The 19183-nt window shown below is 39.8% G+C and overlaps 1 protein-coding gene across 4 annotated transcripts in view; it reads right to left on the minus strand.

The window, feature by feature from the left end:
• The window catches only part of LOC104608057 (putative AMP deaminase), a 43795-nt gene extending 25160 nt beyond the window's left edge, over positions 1 to 18635 (minus strand). For 2 of the 4 annotated variants that reach the window (XM_088903008.1, XM_088903007.1), the window contains exons 1-11: positions 17939 to 18552; positions 16612 to 16814; positions 15921 to 16113; positions 14650 to 14828; positions 14457 to 14508; positions 14183 to 14331; positions 13886 to 14065; positions 13637 to 13704; positions 13409 to 13551; positions 11958 to 12019; positions 10439 to 10552 (exon numbers count right to left, since the gene is read on the minus strand). In XM_088903008.1, coding sequence (XP_088759134.1) covers positions 10439 to 10552; positions 11958 to 12019; positions 13409 to 13551; positions 13637 to 13704; positions 13886 to 14065; positions 14183 to 14331; positions 14457 to 14508; positions 14650 to 14828; positions 15921 to 16113; positions 16612 to 16814; positions 17939 to 18416 — 1821 coding nt within the window. In that variant the 5' untranslated portion in view covers positions 18417 to 18552. Of the gene's footprint in view, positions 1 to 10438; positions 10553 to 11957; positions 12020 to 13408; positions 13552 to 13636; positions 13705 to 13885; positions 14066 to 14182; positions 14332 to 14456; positions 14509 to 14649; positions 14829 to 15920; positions 16114 to 16611; positions 16815 to 17346; positions 17487 to 17938 lie in introns of those variants that run through there. The other 2 variants (XM_010273918.3, XM_088903009.1) reach the window with 2 other exon arrangements.
• Positions 18636 to 19183: the final 548 nt, after the last annotated feature.

A 19183-nucleotide genomic window follows, 5' to 3' on the forward strand; every position in this document is an offset into this window, starting at 1 on the left:
CTAGCCCATTTGCGCTCCTTCTAACCCATTTGAATTCAGCCTCTACCTCCTTTGCAACCTTTTCCACTTCCCTTATCACTTGTTTGAAGGTCCACGGAAAACTTCTATTGTTTTTAGCCCAAGAAATGATCACCTTGGAATCCCCTTCAACCTCAATGTGCCTCGTTCCCAGTTGCTTAGCTATCTTCAGCCCTTGTAGCAATGCCATTAACTCAGCTTTTATAGAGCTGCCCATGCCAATCGGTCCAGAGAACAAAGCTAATATTCTCCTTTCAGAATTTCTGATTACTCCCCCAATACCTAACAGTCCCAGATTTCCAAAAGAGCTTCCGTCAAAATTCAGTTTAAACATGTTACCATCTGGAGATTTCCATTCCATCCTTACTTTCTCCTTTACTCTTGAAGATTGTGCTACTTCTGTCCAAGATCTTATAATGTCTATGATTGAGAAATCTTGAAAGATATGTGCATAGATCTTACCCAGTGAGCTACTTTAACTTTGATGGTGTCAATTACCTCCTCCATTGTTCTACTTCTGTCCAAAAATATTCTGTTATTCCTTTCTTCCCAAATCACCCAGCAAATAGCTGCCTTTGTAGCTTTGCATACAACCTTCTCTCTTTTCTTTGGTTGACTCAAAAAATCCTGATTGAAGAATCCTGCCACATCTTGAGGGGAAACCCACCTGCAACCAAAGAAAGTACAAAAAAATTCCCAAATGTGATGCACAAAGGAGCAAGACAATAATAGGTGTGCCAGGGACTCACCACTTTCCATACAAAGAGAGTACATGTGAGGAGAAAGGCATACATAAGGCCTTCTTCTCTGTAGCATATCACAAGTATTTACCTTGCCAAGGAAGATTTCCCAACAGAAAGCTTGAATTTTTAGGGGAATAGGCTTACTCCATATTTCTTTCACAGGGAAATCCCCAACTAGGATGCTAGGTGAAGCAAGAACGGTAAAGAACGAAGAACAAGAGAGGAGGTCATCTGAGGAGCCTTTCCATATTCTGGAGTCTTCCAAGGATGGGTCCAAATGAACTTGTATTAGGTCCAGCAATTGAACTAAAGAGTCACATTCATTTTCCCTGAGGCCCCTTTTGAAACCTAGATTCCAATTAACCCCATTTGGACTAGGATTTCCCAAATTTTTTATTGTTTCCCCTTTGAAATTTGACAAAGTGTAGAGGTCAGGAAAAAGGTCCTTAAGTGGACTATCTCCCACCCAAAGGTCTTCCCATAAACGAACTTTATTACCCTAGCCCACATCAAGTCGAATGGAATTAAGGAATGTCAATTAAATTTCATAAATTGCTTTCCAAGGAGAAGCTAAAGAAACATGAGGGGCAATTTTTGCATCCCAACCATTTCCATCCAAACCATGAGTACTCTCAATGACTTTATGCCACAACCTGTCTCTCTCAAAAGGGAATCTCCACAACCATTTTCTTAATAAAGCTGAGTTCCTGAGTGAAATATTTCCTATCCCAGACCTCCTTGATCCTTGGGCTTGCTAACTTGGTCCCAATTAATCAAGTGGACCTTCCTCTCCTCTCCTAGGTCCTATAAGAAATCTCTCATGCATTTCTCTAAATTCCTTACTACTCTACAGGGTATTCTAAAGGTTGAAAGGAAATAAATAGGGAGGTTTGTCAAAGTGTCTCTAATCAAGGTTATCCTTCCACCTAGAGAGATATAATTCCTCTTCCATAGAGCTAGCTTCCTAGCAAATCTTTCAATGACTAGCTTCCAAAAACCTTCTGACCTAGGATTGCCTCCTAAAGGTTACCCCAAGTAGCTCATTGGCCAACTTCTAATCTCGCACCCCAAAATCTCTGCAAATCTATGGAGTTCCCCTTCCTCCAGATTAACCCCTACAATGCCTGTTTTAGTCCAATTTATCCTTAAACCTGTCACTCCCACAAAGTTATCCAATAGTAATTTTAGGTTTACCACTCCTTCCTCATTCCCACCCTCACAAAAGAATATTGTATCATCTACAAAGTGGAGGTGGGTGACAACCACTTGATTTCTACCTATCCTCCACCCTCTAAACAGTCCTTGGGAATCAGCATTCGCCACCATTCTACTTGACACCTCAGCCGGAAAGAAACCCTTCGCTACACCATTAAGAAGAATTGAGTAATGGACATAACTTAGGCATCCTCTAATCCAAGATCTCCATTTGGTTCCAAAGCCCAACCTTTAACATTTGAAGAACTTCCCAATTAACCATATCATAGGCTTTCTCTAGGTCCACTTTACACACCAACCCTTTTCCTCTACCCTTTCTTTTTTCTGCAACACACTCATTGGCCACTAGAATTTGATCCACAATCTGCCTTCCTTCCACAAAGGCACCTTGGAAAGGTGAGATGATCGATGGTAGCACTTTCTTGATTCTTTCTGAGAGAACCTTTGCAATAATTTTATATACACTCCCAATAAGACTAATTGCCCTATAATCTTTAAGGGTTTTGGCTTCTCTCTTCTTCGGGATTAAAGTGATAAAAGTGGCATTCACCCCCCAAGGCACCTCTCCTTTGAGAAAGAATTCATTGAACACTTTCAGAATATAAGTTTTCATCCAATCCCAGCATTCTTGATAGAAGGCCATCAAAAATCCATCCAGCCTGGGGGCTTTTGATCTTTCCATGGAGAAGATTGCATCCTTGATTTCTTCCAAAGTAAAATTCCTTTCTAAAAACAAGGAATGCCTCTTCTGAGATCCTATCCCCTTCCATTTTTGGTAGCTCTGTTGTCACCCTGCTTGAACTTGTGAGAATTTCCTTGAAATGGTTTACAAAGATCCTTGTGATCTCCTAGCTTTCTCTTACTTTCTGACCCCCCCTCCTCAACACTAAAGATTAAGTTTTTCTTTCTTCTTCCATTTGCAATTGCATGGAAAAACTTAGTGTTACCATCTCCTTCAGCAATCCAATGATACTTTGACTTCTGTCTCCAACATATTTCCTCATTTCTTAATATCTCTTCCAATCCTTGCTTGATTTTCCATCGATCCTCTCTCTCTTCTTCTGATAACATTCTGATAGCCTCTTTCTTGTCTAGCTCCTCAATCTTCCTCACTATGTTATCTTTTATTTCCTCTACCCTCCCCAAATGCTCTTTATTCCACTCTTTTATTTTCCCTTTTATCCTCTTTAATTTCCATGCAAAGCTTTCAATTTTCATACTCCCCAAAGGTCTAGGTTCCTGCCACCACTCCTTCAATCTGGTTTTAAATGAGTGATCCTCAAACCACATATTTTCAAACTTGAATGGAGTAGGGCCTCCTCTTGGACTTTCCTTCTCAATGGAAATGGGGCAATGGTCTAAAGTAACCCTAGGTAGCCCTTTCCCTACTATTGAGCCCTACAATTCTTCCCAATCGGGAGTAATGAGAAATCAATCCAGTTTGGAACAGGTTGGGGGATTGAAAATTTGACCAAGTATAGTACACCCTTAGCATCGGAGGTTCACTCAATTCAAGGGAATCAGTTAAGTTATTAAGCTTCCTCATGCTGGTAATGATTCCTTGGTTCGGATTGTTTGTTTCTCCCAAAAATCTGATGACATTGAAATCACCTCCCACACACCATGGTGACTCCCAGATTCCCCTAATAGCACATAATTCCTCCCAAAAAGCCTCCCTATCTCTATAGGAGTTAGGACCATATACATTTGTTACCACCCATTCCCTTCCATCCAATAGTCTTCTAATTTTTAAGGAGACTGAATATCTACTAATCAATTCCTCCACACATTCCATTTCCTCATTTCTCCAAATGGTCAAAATCCCTCCTAAGGCTCCCCATGATAGGGCATACAACCAGCTTAGACCCCTAGCTCCCCAAATGCTTCTTGTCCAACTTCTATTTGGCTCTAAAATTTTGGTTTCTTGAATCAATATCATATCTGGTCTTTCTTTTCTGAAAGTATTCCTGATTATCCTCCTCTTTTTGGCACTTCCTAGGCCTCTTACATTCCAATTAACTATCTTCATTTCGACCTGTTTATGACCCCTTATCAATGGTTGCATAATATTCCCCTCTTTTCCTTTTCAGGCTACCCTCTTCCTTCTTTTCATAAGTTATTCCACACTTAAGCTTCTCTAACTCGCTTCGCTTTCTTCTTCTTTGCTTTCCTTTTTTCCTCAAGTATACCTTGCTTCTTCCATTCTTCCTTCTCACTCTTCTCTTACCTTCTGGCTCTTCTTTCTCCTCCTAATTCAGCCTCTAAGCAAACACAAGGTGGTTTACTATATTTTCATTATTCTCCAAAACTAGGGTCGGGTAAAATAGGTTTTCTAGGATTAAAGACCAAATTCTAGCTCTCTCTTGTTCTAGGTTATTGTCTGGTAGGTTCTCAAAATCTTGGGTTGTGGCACTTTTCATTGAGAGATTCCTAGGAGGAATGGCATTGGTTGTACCTGCGCAAACACATGAAAATAGTTTAGAGGGGTCTAAACAAGGACTCACAGGCTGAAAAGGTAAACACGAATAAGGGGGGTTAGGGACTCCCTGTGCCAGCAAGCCTGATTCCTTCCCTTTATTAATACCCACTACTTCGGAAACCTTGACAAGCAACTCTGATATAACATCAATGTTCTGTTCCTCCTATGCTTCTTTTTCTAGGTTAGTACCAAGATTCGACACTCCTTTATTAATATCTTGACGGTGTGCCTCCCCTGGGAGTTCTCCATCTTCCCTTCTGACTGAAACTGAGTTCACCACTAAGACTGGGGCAGGACTATCATCGAATTCTTCTCTTGGAGCCACGCTAGCGTATGTAGAGGGGTCTTCAAACAACAACTATGTTCCCAGCATTCATCGTCCCACAAGATGCACGTTTTAGCAATGCCGACACTTCTGATACTATCTTATAGCTCCGACTAATACACCTTCTCTTGTCTTAGGTCTTCCTAATCACTTTCCTCTCCGGATTCATCGCTCTCGTGCCTATTAAATTTCAGATTGGGCTTATCGGGAGATGTTGAGTTGAATTGTTCGTTGGCACCGACATCCATACCCATGTGGTGGCGCATCCTTTTCCGGCATCCCAAGGAGCTTTAGAAGCGGCTCTGCAACTCTGCGTCAAAATCACGACGAGGGGGCGAGCGTCAGGGGTCGAACAAGACGATGATAGACCCCTGCTACTATCCACCAACTTTTGGGCTGACCCGCGGGTCTAAGCCCTTGGTTCGCTCGGTTCACCCATCGGTTTAACTAATGGTGCGGGTTTAAACTTCAATGACGTTTTACCCGCTCTTCCAGCTATCACCTCCGCAAAGGATCTTTGACAGGCCACGTGTGCATTAATTGACAGCTCAGATTAAGAGTCACATGCACCCTCCACCTAGTTCGACCCAGAGGCTCAAAAATCCTGGGCCCGATTTAAACAATAATGCTTTTATTGCTGACCCCCATCAGCCCCAACCTCCTAGCCACGTCGGCATATGATGGTCTGACCACCTGACTTTTAAACTTAATATTTTTTTAATTCTTTTCTCTTTCAAGGTGGCCGCCCAATACTTCCTTGGGACCCAACTCTTCCTCTTCCCAAAAAAGTTCTCCCTCTTCCTTTCCTTCTCCTCCCACTAAACTTCTGTCACGTGTGCTTCCTTCCTCCACATCACCTTCGAACGACTCCTCCACAAAGACGCTTCCACTTCCATCAGTACCCAAATCTTCCTACATAGTTCCTTCAAGAAGATAGTCACCAAGCAGGGCACCTCCTCCAGCTTGATCCAACGGATTCTTACTTTGATCGCCGTCATGTCACTGAAGCTGCAGTCCTCCATCAAGCCACCCAACATGTGGACTATTTTCTCTACTATCGACTTATTCCAGAAGTTGAACGGCACCCCAACAAGCTTAATGTTGAAATAACCTACTGTAATATCTCACTCATTACAAGACATACACCATTCTTCAATGACGATCAACCCTTCCTGAGTTTCGATAGAAGAAAGTTCTATCTTCGCCTCCCCTGTGTCGAGAATGGCTCTGTTTTCACTAAATGGCACCACAAGAACAGTTTTTTTAGTGCTAAAAATATTCACTATTTCCTCTGCAATGAGCTGCCAATCATTAATCTTTTTTCTAGCTATCAACACAAATCTGTTCTTCCATTTCTGTTTATCTACTTCCAACTCCAACTTACTTAATTTAACAGAGCAAGCAACTAACCCCTTGCCTACCATATAACTCTCACTCTCCCCCAACTTTGCTTTCTCCGTTAAAGTCTTTTGCTGAACCTTTTCATTTATCTCCATCAATACCAAGTATTTCTGTAGCTTTTCTACAAAACACTTCCAACCTGTCTTCCTATTTCCTTCTGGGATACACACAAACTTCCTATTACCTTCCCCAAAACATTCTGTTATCACTGTAAACCACCCCTTTCTGTTATTTCTTAGTTCAGCTATAAAGTTCTTCCTTTCCATATTCAACTGACCTTTCCATCCAACTTCTTTCTTGTTGTAAATAACTCCATCCACAAAACCCTTCACCCAAATCACTGCATCTCTGCAAAGAAAAATAGTTGTTTTTTCTCTTCCCTGATCTTCAGGCACACCTGTCCCTTGTTTCTACAAGCTTCAAACAAATACTTTTTGGCTTCGAACTCCAGTTCTCTTCCCCGGGTTGCCGCTGGATTGAACTCCATAGCTTCAACCAACAACAAAAGGCTACCTCTATTCTTCACAATTGCTCTTCCAAAAAAAATGTGGGTAACCATTAGGTTAACCACTAAAGCATTAATTCTTTAGCCTTTTTTTTTATTTTCTTCATTCGAATGAAATAATTTATAATTAATGCATTAATTTTCTATTAATTATTGACTAAAATTAGTTTTGTCTCGAATCAACACACTTCACCCAAATCGACATAAATCCAAATCAACTTGACCCGAGTCCAAACCAACTCAACTTGGGTCATTTGGGTCGGTCAGCCCAGACCGAACTCGACCCGGCCCAGTGCAAGCCGATCCGAGTCGACCCGAATTCGAAAATGTGACGGGCGGGATGGCTCAGTCCAGACCCAGCCCGATCCGACCCAAAATCCGCCCACTTGCTTTGCCCGGTTTGGATCGTCCGGCCTGGCTCATATTTGTACAACCCAACCTGAATCTAAAGCGGTTTGATTTACTTCTCTTGACCCGCTTTGGGCCAGTTGGTTCAGTCCCAAACCCGTGCACAAACCTGATATGGGTCGGTCCAAGTCAATTTGCCATTGACTGAACCAATCTGGTCTAGTCCTACTGGACTGATCCGGATCTAAGTGTTTCAACCACTCTTAATGTGATTAGCTCGAAGACAATCCAATTAGATAGTTCAAGTTGTCGAAAGTGTAGAGACCATCCACTAAACTTCCTCTACCAATCGTCCTCCCAGAAGTTAGATCCTGGAAAACACATGAATCAAGAAAAAAAGGTTACGTTGCAGTTTAATGAGTTTGATACTACTAATAGACAGAAGATTAATGGGAAGCTAAGGAACATGCAAAACATTCTTCAAGTTAAGTCCATGAGGAAGGAATATTGATCCTTGGCCTGTAATGGAGGAGAATGATCCATCCTTGGAATAGATTTGGCTTACCAGTCATGTGACTAGAGGCCCCTAAGTCAATGATCCAGGGGGAATCAGTGGCAATGGATACATGGAAGGCAGAGGCTGTATTACCTGATGTAGACGCAAATGAAGTAGAAGGGTTACCAGTAGTTAAACTGTCCATCTATCGCAAGGCCCAACCATATGATTCTAAATAATTACAAAGGAGTTCATGATATCTTCCTTGGGGTCAGAACCAGTGAAGTGCTCCCGAGTAGTATCAATTGACACCCCAGTAGACTAAGTTTCTTGGGTTGCCACATTTGATGCATTCTGTGTTGTATTAGGCTTCTTCTGACCCTATACCTTACCCTGTTCTTGGTTCTTTACAGCTAGGGATGGCAATTTTCCCCATTTCCCTGGTCCCCGTGGGGATCCGCCTCGATTGGGGCAGGGATGGGGATGATTTTCACCCTGCGGGGACGGGGATGGGGAAATTTTCATCCCCATTAGCAGGGACGGGGAGAGCACTCCCTGCCCCGCGGGGACCCCGATCCCCGCCCAGTGGGATCCCCACTAATATATATGTATATATGTATGCATACGTTATATATGTATATGTACACATACATCTATATATTAATATTTTTAAAAATATGGTTGAATATGTTTGAATCTTTTCTAATAGTATTGTAAATTTTAATTATTTTATTTTTATTTTTATTTTTTTAAATAAAATAAAAAAAGAAACAAAAAATAATTTGGTTGACATAAAATATCACAGGGAATGGGGATCCCCATGGGGACGGGGATGGGGATAACTTTGTCCCCATTAGCAGGGATGGGGATGGGGAGAGGCTCCCCGTCCCCACCCCACCACATTGCCATTCCTATTTACAGCCCACTTTGGCCTCCCATGGATCTCCCAGCATGTATCACGTGTATGTCTTGAACGTTAGCAATGGGTATAGAATAACTTGTCCTTATCATCAATTTTCTTGGAGTCATTTTTCTTTCCCATATTATTACCACCCATTGCAACTAATGCTATCTGTTGCTCCCCCTCAGTTGTAACCATCACACTCTGCCTACTTTCCTCGAACTGAACAAGGGCATATACTTCTTGGACTGAAGGCAACTCTTTACTTCCTAAGGTCTGAACTCTAAGTGGTTCATATACGGGGTTTAGTCCCAACAAGAAGGCAAAAACCCGCTGCTGAGAAACCAACTTCTTATAAGCTCTAGCATCATCATCATGTTTTCATTCTATAGCCTGATAGTAGTCCAATTCCTTCCATACTAAAGTAAGGATTGAATAATAGGCTGATAAGGTACGATTCCCCTGTTTACAGGTTGAGGATTCAGCTTGTAGCTGGTAGATCTTGTTATAGTGCCTTTGCTCAGAATAGGTGGTTTTGGCCTGTTCCCAAATCTCACTCATAGTGTCTGCCCACATAAAGTTCTTCTTCACATCAGATTCCATGGCTGCAAGAAGCCAGGACATCACCATACTGTTTTCTTGGTCCCACCGATCATGTTCAGCAGTCCCACTCTTAGGTTCTTTCACCCTTCCGTTTATGTAACCAGCTTTTCCACTTGCTGTTACATAGAGTTTTACACCTTTAGCCCACTCCAGGTAGTTCAGGCCATTTAAAGGGGTGATTGGCATAGGGAACATCAAACCTTCAGCCCCCATACCAGCCATACTACGGGTTGATGTAACTCCAGATGAGGCAGAATCATCATTCTGCCATTGGCAAAAAAACAGGTCACAAGTCAAAAGACAAGGGCTGCAGGTAACTAGACCAGTCCCCACACAAGGACTACCTCTCACAGTCACACTTCTAAGGTCTACTGGCAGCAACTAAACAGTCAAACGAACTGAAAAATAGTCACTATTGGACTACACACTTCACACACCAATCAGTAACAGCCCATACCTGTCACAAAGGGGATCACACACCCCTGTACTGCACCTGTACAAAGGTGCAAAAAGGCTTCACAGCATCAGCCAACAAGGAGAGAAAAAGGCTTCACAGCATTGGCCTCCTCCTACTAGGGTTACCTTGGTGCTCCGACCAACAAAGAACCCAAAACAAAAACGAGAATAAATAGTTCTGATCAGATGATTAGGGTTTCTTGTCCTTACTGTTCAGAAGATCAGAAATCTGAGTTGAAGAGATGCGATCCAGAAGAAAAACAACTCCTATTGCCCAGATTTGTGCTCTGATACCATATAGTCTTACAAGAATAGAGAGAGAGAGAAGAAAGAGGAGAGAAGAGAGGAGAAGAGAAGGGGGAGAAAGAGGTGTGAGAGTCAAAAGGTTAGGCTGGCGGCGCCCAGCTTCTCTTTTATATTAATATGATCTAACAATATATAAAAAAGAAAATTACAAGTAGGTCCCTGGTGGCCCACCCTAAACATAAAACTTAAGAAAAGAATATGCTGACAGCAGTCTAGGCTGACAGCAATCTAACAGCAAGAATAGACACTCAATCCAACAACACTATAAGCCCAGAATCAGGTCCGACCTGGGCCCAGGCTTATGTTTCAGGCCCAGAACCTGGGCTGGGCCAGGCTTGGTCCCAGGCTATAGACCTTATCAGAGGTGCAAAGCCTGCCCCAGCACATAATCAATCACCTCTAAATAAAACCAGTCCTGGTTCTGACTTCTGTGGACATTGACATTAAGAAGAAATGGATTATGAAATAAAGATACCCCAAAACAATGTATCAAAGCTCTAGCAGTAACATGTCAAAATAAGCACCAATCCCAAGTGAAAATTTGTCATGCAGGCCTAAAAAAAGGTGGCTTCTATTTAGGAATCAAGGGGTTCTGAAAGCTGTCAATAAGATACTGAGGTTCTCCAATCAACAGCAAACTACCTGAATTAACCAAACAGCATTTTCACTGTAAATTGCATTATTAGTAAACCAACTTGCCATCTGGTCCCATTCACTTTGTTTTCTTCCGTAGATAGAGATCCTGTACTCTGCCATCTGAAAATTAAAGAATGGATAGAATTAGGTAGATAAATAGCTTTGGATACAAGCAATTGAATAACAACTATTGATAATAAAAGTCAAAAATAACTCAACTTGGAAGTCCATGAAGTGATTTTCAAGCGTAATGAGACTAGTGTTTGGTAAACTTTTCAAGTTATTCAGTTTGTGAAATTTGTTCAACTACAATTCATATACCATGTGTAAAGGAAAATAGACAGGAGTAAGACTGGAAGGCATGCAAATGCTAACACCAGGAAGAGAAATGTCATTTCCCACCTCAACCCCCCCCCCCAAAAAAAAAAAGAAAAAATGAAATAGAAAGGGAATGCTTTAAGAAATTATATACTAGTTTTTCCAGAAGCTATAGCTCTTCCATAGATGAAGCGACTTCATTGATTGATCTCTCCAGGATTCCCTGGCCTTGGCCTGTACCAAGGGTTCCAAACCATGATTAATCTAATGAATAATAGTTTAACTAATAAAAGTTGCAACTTTATCTGCATGATCAATTGACCATTTCTATATTCCTTGTTTATACATAGAAAAGTCTTGAGAAAAAGAGGAAATCTATATTTGGAAATAGAGATTTCCATGGATGGGGAGAATTCCTTTCTCATTGAATGAATACATGACAAGAGGAAGAATTTCCACAACTCCTAAGGGCATGGAAGATCTGGTAGATTCATTCTAACAGCTATAGCTTTCACATCAACTTTGTGAGAGGAAGCTAAACCGGCATATATGATGTGAATATCCAATTCCCATTACTGAATCACAACCCCAAAAGAAATAATTCTCCTACATTCATTGGAATCCATGACTTTTCTACTTGTATCAAAGCTGAACATTTTGCATAGTCATCAAAAACTATATCTCACATTTCTGGGTCTAGATTGAATGGAGATGGCAATGAGATGGGTTAAAGGAACACCCTGTCCCAAACTGGATAGGCTTGGTAAGGTCTTATTCATGGTAGGGATGGATTGGTATCTAGAAGGTTGGCCTGTCTTAAGACTGGCATTTGGCATCAAAAACTGCTTATCTGGTCATTGTATTGCACCTCGTATAAACAAGGTAAATGAACTGCCACAAGAAATTTTGTCTATTTAGAAATGAGACATTAAAAAGTTTAGGGACCATTGCTTTGTGAGATGATAAAATCTGGGGCTGACAAGAATGAGAAGAGGGGCTTGAGTTTGAGAGCAGCCACTTCATGCAAAAAATGCCAGAAGTTAGGTCTGTATCCAGTCCACTTCTCCCAATACTCTCGATAGTCTGGACCAGCATTGGGTAATGACCTTTTTTCGTATGAAAAGGTTTGCGTATAAAAGAACATGCAAAGAGAATATCTAGATTGCGTATAAGATATAAGAATAAATGCACAAGAAAATGAGCATACCTGGTATTTGCTAGCTTCAAGATCAGACAGGACTTGCTTTGTCACTTCAGCCAAAAAACGCCCTGAAATTTTAGATAGAAAACATAACACACAACTTAATTATGTATTTCATGTTGACGAAGTTGCATACTAAACTAAATTTCAGTAGCAGGGCACTGCAGTAAATGGATATTACAGAGTGTATTGAAGAAATTACTAGATGGCTAGAAAGTTAATAGACACTGAATTGTGAAAATTAAGATAAGGCTCCACAAGAAATAAATATATGAATTACAGTACAAATTTCTAGATGCACTACAATTAGAAGGTCAACTGGAGGGAGACTTCCAAGTGATGAAGGGTAGTTGTGAGATTGAGGTAAAGGCCCTTTGGTTCTACATCACATTATTACAGAAGATAGGCCCTCTTTGTATCTGAATATCTTGTTCAAGTAGGTCCAAAGATTAGCTAATCACCAAGCTAGGGATGGGTTAGGCATGGGGAGTTATATTGGAGCCCCTAGTCCTTCCGCTTGAGGCCACAGGAGTGAGATTGTGTTTTTTATTGGTCTTAGGATCTCCCCTTTTGCGAGGAGATCTATTTGTATTCTTTTTTCTCACAAATGTTTTAAAGCATCTTGATCTTGCTATTAATAAAAAAAGTTCAATCAAATCCTCCAAGTGTACTCAGCTTCAATCATTGTTATATATTCAATTAGAGTTGATAGCAACTCCCTCCTTAAGGTGTAGAATTTTGGAGGATTAAATTACAAGTACCTTTGTTGTTGAATGCAGCAGTTGAAAGCCATTTGATCAATAAAACTCATAGCAGATTAACATGGAGGTTTTTATTGCCATTTCCTTGAAAGAAAGGATGATAATTCCCTGAGATGAAGTGCATAAATGTCGCAAAAGGTCCCCTTTCATGCAAACCAGGGGAAATTTACACACAATCTAAGGGACATCAGTGAATTTCTGGCCTCAATTGTATAATATGCCCAAAATGAAATGGAAGGGATTGATACAACCTTCCAGTGAGATGCAGATATCAAAGAATAGGAAAGGAACCCTACTGAATATTTACTTATCCAAAGAAAAAAAAAAAAAAAAAACTCATTGCATATTTCTAGGTGGTTGAATCAACTTCATTAAATTCAATTTCACTAATCTTCCAATGTTCTTCATGTCTGTCTTTAGAAACCCAGCAAAGATCACAAATAGAATGGGAAAGAACACTTCAGACTCCGTTTGGGATCCAAGAGATAGAGAATACAAAGTCAATTAGAAGGTGAGAAAACTAATTGTTTCTTAATATTGTACTTTGGTTTCTCATTTTTTGGTAACCTCTTTGTTAAGGAAACAACATTTGAGAAAACATCCAACTACTTGATCTTGTTTATATGGATTTAAATCAGGTATTAAAAATTAATTCATACTGATCATACACACAGAAAAGCCATCCATGCATCAAACCTTGAATAAGGTTGTCTTGCTTTAAGAAGATTTCTCTGAGTCTGCTTTGCCCACAGGGATTATACTTCAGATTGAATTTGTCAAAACGATGAAATGTGCTCTTATCAGCATGTACATCCAATAAATCAACATTGAGGTCATATCTGCCAGTGACATTGCAGGTATTAAAACAGAATTTCTAATTTTCACAAGAGCATTGCTTAATGGAACTGAAATGGATATTTGTACCCTGTCAAATCCAAACTTTCAAAGACTTCCTTTAGGGTAAGATATTTCCCATCCCGGAATATAACAACCTGCATGATGAAATCAATAATGCTGTGTAGCAAACTGTCATTCAAAACGAAAAAGGCTGACAAGTTTTTTAACACAACATAATAGCAGGATGCCTTTATCTTGATTCATCTAGAGTAGGCAAAAACTTGGAAACAACTTGCACCATAATTAAACAGTGACTAAAAAGAAACATACTAATACCTCATCAGGCTCTTTTCTTAATTTGGACTTTATGAATCGCAAAAGATGTTTCTGATTCATACATGCAGAATGATGAACATGTGTGTCTACCTTTCTAACATTGTAGAAATCACGATGAGGCGCACCTTTCTGTGCTAAAAATTCCCGATCTGCATTTATTAATAAATGCAGACGAAATTTCTGCATGTCATTCAGATACAAGTGATACTTATTTTCTTGATTAATAACAGTAACCAAATCCATAAAAACTTTTTTAAAAAAAAGGTAATAATTAAAATCATCATTTTAAAAGTTTACCTCCTCAAGAAAGCGTAGCCGGTGGTAGCATATTGAGCGGACGTTTCCAAGAGACATGATCCGAAGTATGTAATGCATATCAGTGAAGAATGTTGTTGAACTTGCAACAGGGTAAAGCTCTTCAGTTGCTGAGTGAAAATTCAAAGCAGCTACAACAATTAATACTTGGAAAATTAAATAAAATGATCAAAGTATTCATTAGTAAAGTCAGACAGTAATAACTATTGCTGGCATTGAACTGTAACTGCTAAAACAAGGGAAGTTTCATTCTTACCCTCTTTGCTTGCATAAACATGTGCAACCCCATCCTCCATCTTAAAATGGTGCTATTGTCACAAATGGAAATAAACAATATAAGGTACGAAAGATGAATATTTAACATCTTGAAAATTCAACATCCTTAAGCTCATGACAGGAGTGAAGATACAAGCCAGATCATTGTGATTAGAAAGTGAACGAAAGCTCACCCCAGTTGGCTCAACAGGATCGAAATGAAAAGGATCCTTATGAATCCCAGGGGGACAAGATTCTGCAATGGTTTCCTTCATCCATGGAGCAACACATTCTCTATAAACATATCTTTCCCGGAGAGACAAACATTCACGAATCATTGCACACACTTCTTCCTCTTCTCCATTTGGTACCTCTAATATCAGGAGTTTTTTGCATAAAAAGAAAATTACTTCAGTAATGTCAATATGAACATAGAATTATATGTACCAAATTGGCATATAACAGGAGTAGATGAGTAATCAATAAAACATCATCCAGTTAACGGGCTTTTAGTGATCCTATTGGAGAGGTGGAATCTGCCAAAGCAGAGGCAATGGCCATCTTACCCATCCCCAAGGCAACAGAGGCGGACATTTTTTCCCACATTTAATCCTTTTTTTTTTGATAAATACACATTTAATCCATATTAGGCTTAAGCCTCATGCAACTGAGACTTATTTCTCAAATACCAAAAGGTCTTCACCTTATATCTTCCCTTTTAGTTTGGGATATATAACCAAAAAAAAGGAAACAATGAGAAACCTGAGAACATCAACTCCAATCAGGAAAAAAAAAAGAAAAACTTCCATCCATTTTAACCACAAAAAAGGGAGAGGGAGAGGGAGAGGGGGAGAGAGATTGCTACTTATGACTTGCAAAACTACAGTGTAGAAATACATGATCCATAATCCACACAAGAAACTGAAAAGAAGGGTAAGGATGTGGAAGAATTCATAACAAGCATAAAGCAACAAATTACAAAGTAAAAGAAAGAGTTAAATCTATTGTGTTATGTTTCATACTTTTCTTTCTTTGATGTTCATCCCAATCTGATGACTGCATTTCTGGCTATGAACGCTGATATACAAAGTTGAGCACTAAAGCTTCAATGTTTCATTTCTAGATACAACCACATAGGCAACATAGTGGTTGGAAGGGGAGACGTGCCAAGTGATTACTTTTCAAGCTTTTAAGCATTTAAAGATGCAAAACTAAGAAACTATAAGGTCATTTTTGAGTTATAGAGGATGCATAAATGATGGAGAACAATTCAAATAAATAAAAACTAGCATTTTGTTGGTAGGCATTATTTCATTTGAGACCTACAAAGAGGCAATGTAAATGAAATTTCCACAATACCATCTAGCATGCAAATATTATGCACAATTAGAAAATGGAAGTAAATATGGGAATATTGAGAAAATTACCCATCCAAGAACGATATGAAGCTAAGAAGTAGAAATACCATGAGAAATAGTTTTTAGAGGTACAAGAGTGCATGCTGAATCCTTCTGCACGATAAGCATTTCAGCTGCATCTGGCTCTTTTGCATCAGATAGTAAACTGCTTACAGTTTCTCCACACATTGGATCTTGAGAAGAATTAACATTCTCTACTTGAAGTGAAACTGATGAATCTTGGATGTTTGGGTCAGCACCCTGTTAAACATCAAAAGCTAATAGGAATCATTTTTTTCATTTACTTTTTTGTATGGCAGAGGTAACAATAAAGTTATCAAAACAACAATAATTCTGAATGATCATGTAATGAAAGAGAGTCGGTTCTCTTGTTCTTTATATTCTTTTAAAATGGAACTGCACCCTATAGGAACATTACAATATTACTGTTTTAGTGTTCTCATGTGGAAATTGTCGTGGCAATAACACACATCTGTATGTTACTCATACGCCTATAAAAGTGGTATGTACAAAATTGCAACTAAACGCCCGTTTGGAACAACAAAGAGTGATTGGATTCTTTGGTTATAGAACCTTTTTCATTCATGAAATCACTTGTGTGACTGACTAGCTAAGTTTACAAGTTAACTGTTTGTATGAATAAAATACTTCTGACAAAAAAGCATAAAAAAAGGATAAAAAAGAACCATCTTAACATAAGTGTCTTAATTTTGAAATACAAAATCAGGCTACACATACATGGACATTGGTGTCAACTGGGGCAGAACTTGTATTGTCATAGCTGACAAGGTTGTCCTCTCCATATGGAAGCTCAGTGCCTTCCTCATCAGAATCCTCTACACTTTCAAATGCATTGCCACCCGGAGATCTTGGGGTTGTTGGCCTACCCAGAGATGCCAACCTCATTTTAGAACCAGAACGGCTAAAAGATTGGTTGCTTCCTACACAAGCCGAAAATGGAAAAGCAACACTTAATGTTAATTCAGAGAATGTAGAAGGGAGGGAGGGGACAAGGCAATCAAACATGCTTATGTGAATTTGCATGAATATAAAGAACAGTGCAGAACATGGCACAACGACTACTGATAGATAGTATATATTACGTTGGAAATGAATCATCCATCCTAAAATAGAAAATCCACTGGGCACACAAGGTTCTTCACCTGTGTGCAGCTACTATCACCAAGTTTAAATAAAAGATTCTTTTACATTTCATAGCTTTGAGTGGAGTTCAGATGCTGTAAAACCAAATGTACATGTTCCAAGAACTCAAACAACCACTGGTGGTGTTGATACTGTGAAAGCCAAAATCTTCACCCTGCTCCCTAGGCTCAGGATCGCTAAACATTTTCAGCCATTTGCTCTAATTGTTATAGGGGAATCAGATAAAAGTATGATGTGGACTAACAGAGCCAGTTCAGGTCCATGGATGCTAGAGTACCATCTTAACCAGACCAGAGATATATTGAGTACCTTCCCATCTGTTTTGCAGTGGAGTCCTAGGGTTCTAAATGCTGAAGCTGATAGTTAAGCTAGAAGAGGCATGGGAAGTGCTGTTTTAGTACAGTGACATCTCTTCTCGTTAACCTTTCTGGCAAGGATGGGGCAGTAAGCTCTCTTTCTGTGTAGCTGTGTACATCATCCCATGTACATCTTCATTCTGTCTAGTGAAATAGTTACCTTTGAGACAAAAAAAGAAATCAGATAACAAGTTTTTTCTTTTAACTTTCCCCTAAGAGTACAAACATTTGTAAGACCAAGTTATTGCAGTTACAATAGAAACAAATCCAAAGAATACGATAAATTTTGTAAGTTCAATACTTGTTGATATTTTGAATAATGCCACTCATCGACTCCTACACACAGAATGATAAAGAAACTTTATACTTAAGAGCAGTTTTCACTAGTATCGTTTTAATTCTTCTTTCTTTCTTTCTATTTCTTCTGAGTACAATTCACGACAAACAACAGAAAGCGGTATTGGGCGTGGCTCCCGCTCCAACCTCGGGTTCCATCAGAAAATAAAATCTCGTTATATATACAGTTCAAAACGAAGAACATGTACCGTCTCCTGCAGCAATCTGAAGGTGCGGAAGCTCGGAAGGAATCAAGTTGAGTTTATCGAAGGAAGAAGCTTGAGGGAATGGTAATGGCTGATCAAGTTTCGAATCCTCATCCATCCAGTGATTAGCCAAAACTACATTAGGCATGGAGCAGGAAACTCTATTACAGTACAGTCTGCGATCATCCAAAGATGATGAGAGACACTGTCCCCACATACGAGGATCAATCTCTCGACCAAAACCAATATCCTCATCGTCTGGTTCGTCTTCGTCTTCAACATCATATTCCGCCTCCGACCGCTGCACGGCATCGGAAGGGAACTTGCGGAGTTGGATGAGGCGGTCGAGAATCTTATCGACACTGCGCTTGTGGATGTAGAAAGCAGAAATGGCCATCAATGATGCTCCGAAAAAGGCAGCCATGGCGAGATGAAGAGACGAAGTCGATGAAGATAACGACGAAGAAGAAGAGGAATCCATGAATGCGCTCGTGTATGTGTGTGCAGAGAGCGTGAAGCGTGATTAGTGCCGTTCTTCACTAGGACGACTTTCTCACTAAAGAGTGGCGAATGAAAACGCAACCTTGTATCAGCTTTTGGCGCCGTGTCCGGTTGGTCTCTCTGCTCTCTATTCACTCTCTACTGATGGACTAAATATCGCATTTCGGCGTTCAGTCCAGCTGTTTTTCTTGCTCGACTCACTTTTTTTCAGTTATGCCCTTAAGCTTTGATTCATTATTACTTGTTAGGATGTAAGGACCTGAGTCACCTCACCTGACCGTGGGACAACCCAGCTAACACACCAACGAGCCAGCCCTCGATTGGCTTCAGTGGGCCATTATCAAGTGGCAAATACAAATTAAGCCCAATTTTCAGCAAATTCTTGACTCTTGAGTGCGATTACAAATGCCTTTCTACAGGGCTTCATTTCAAATGAAATGCAACCCTACGTCCCCACCTAATATGGCGCGTTTGTTGAACACTAATTATGATCTTTTTGATTATCATCCACCCAAAAAGAAAAAGACCCATTTATTTTTACATGGGCTAGGGTTGTGGCAACATTGAAGAATCCAGGGAAGTTGTTGATAACATGAATAGGTTGCTCTTAAGCTGTGCTTGATTTGATAGAAAATAAGAAACAGAAAGTTGTCCTTGTCCTAAATTGCTTTTCAATAATTTGATGATATTTTGGCTAAAACTGCTCATGAGTTTACAAGTTCTACCCTCATTTATGTCTTTTCCCAA

This window comes from Nelumbo nucifera, chromosome 4 (genome assembly GCF_055504915.1).
Source record: "Nelumbo nucifera cultivar China Antique chromosome 4, China Antique-T2T, whole genome shotgun sequence".
Classification (NCBI taxonomy): Eukaryota; Viridiplantae; Streptophyta; class Magnoliopsida; order Proteales; family Nelumbonaceae; genus Nelumbo; species Nelumbo nucifera.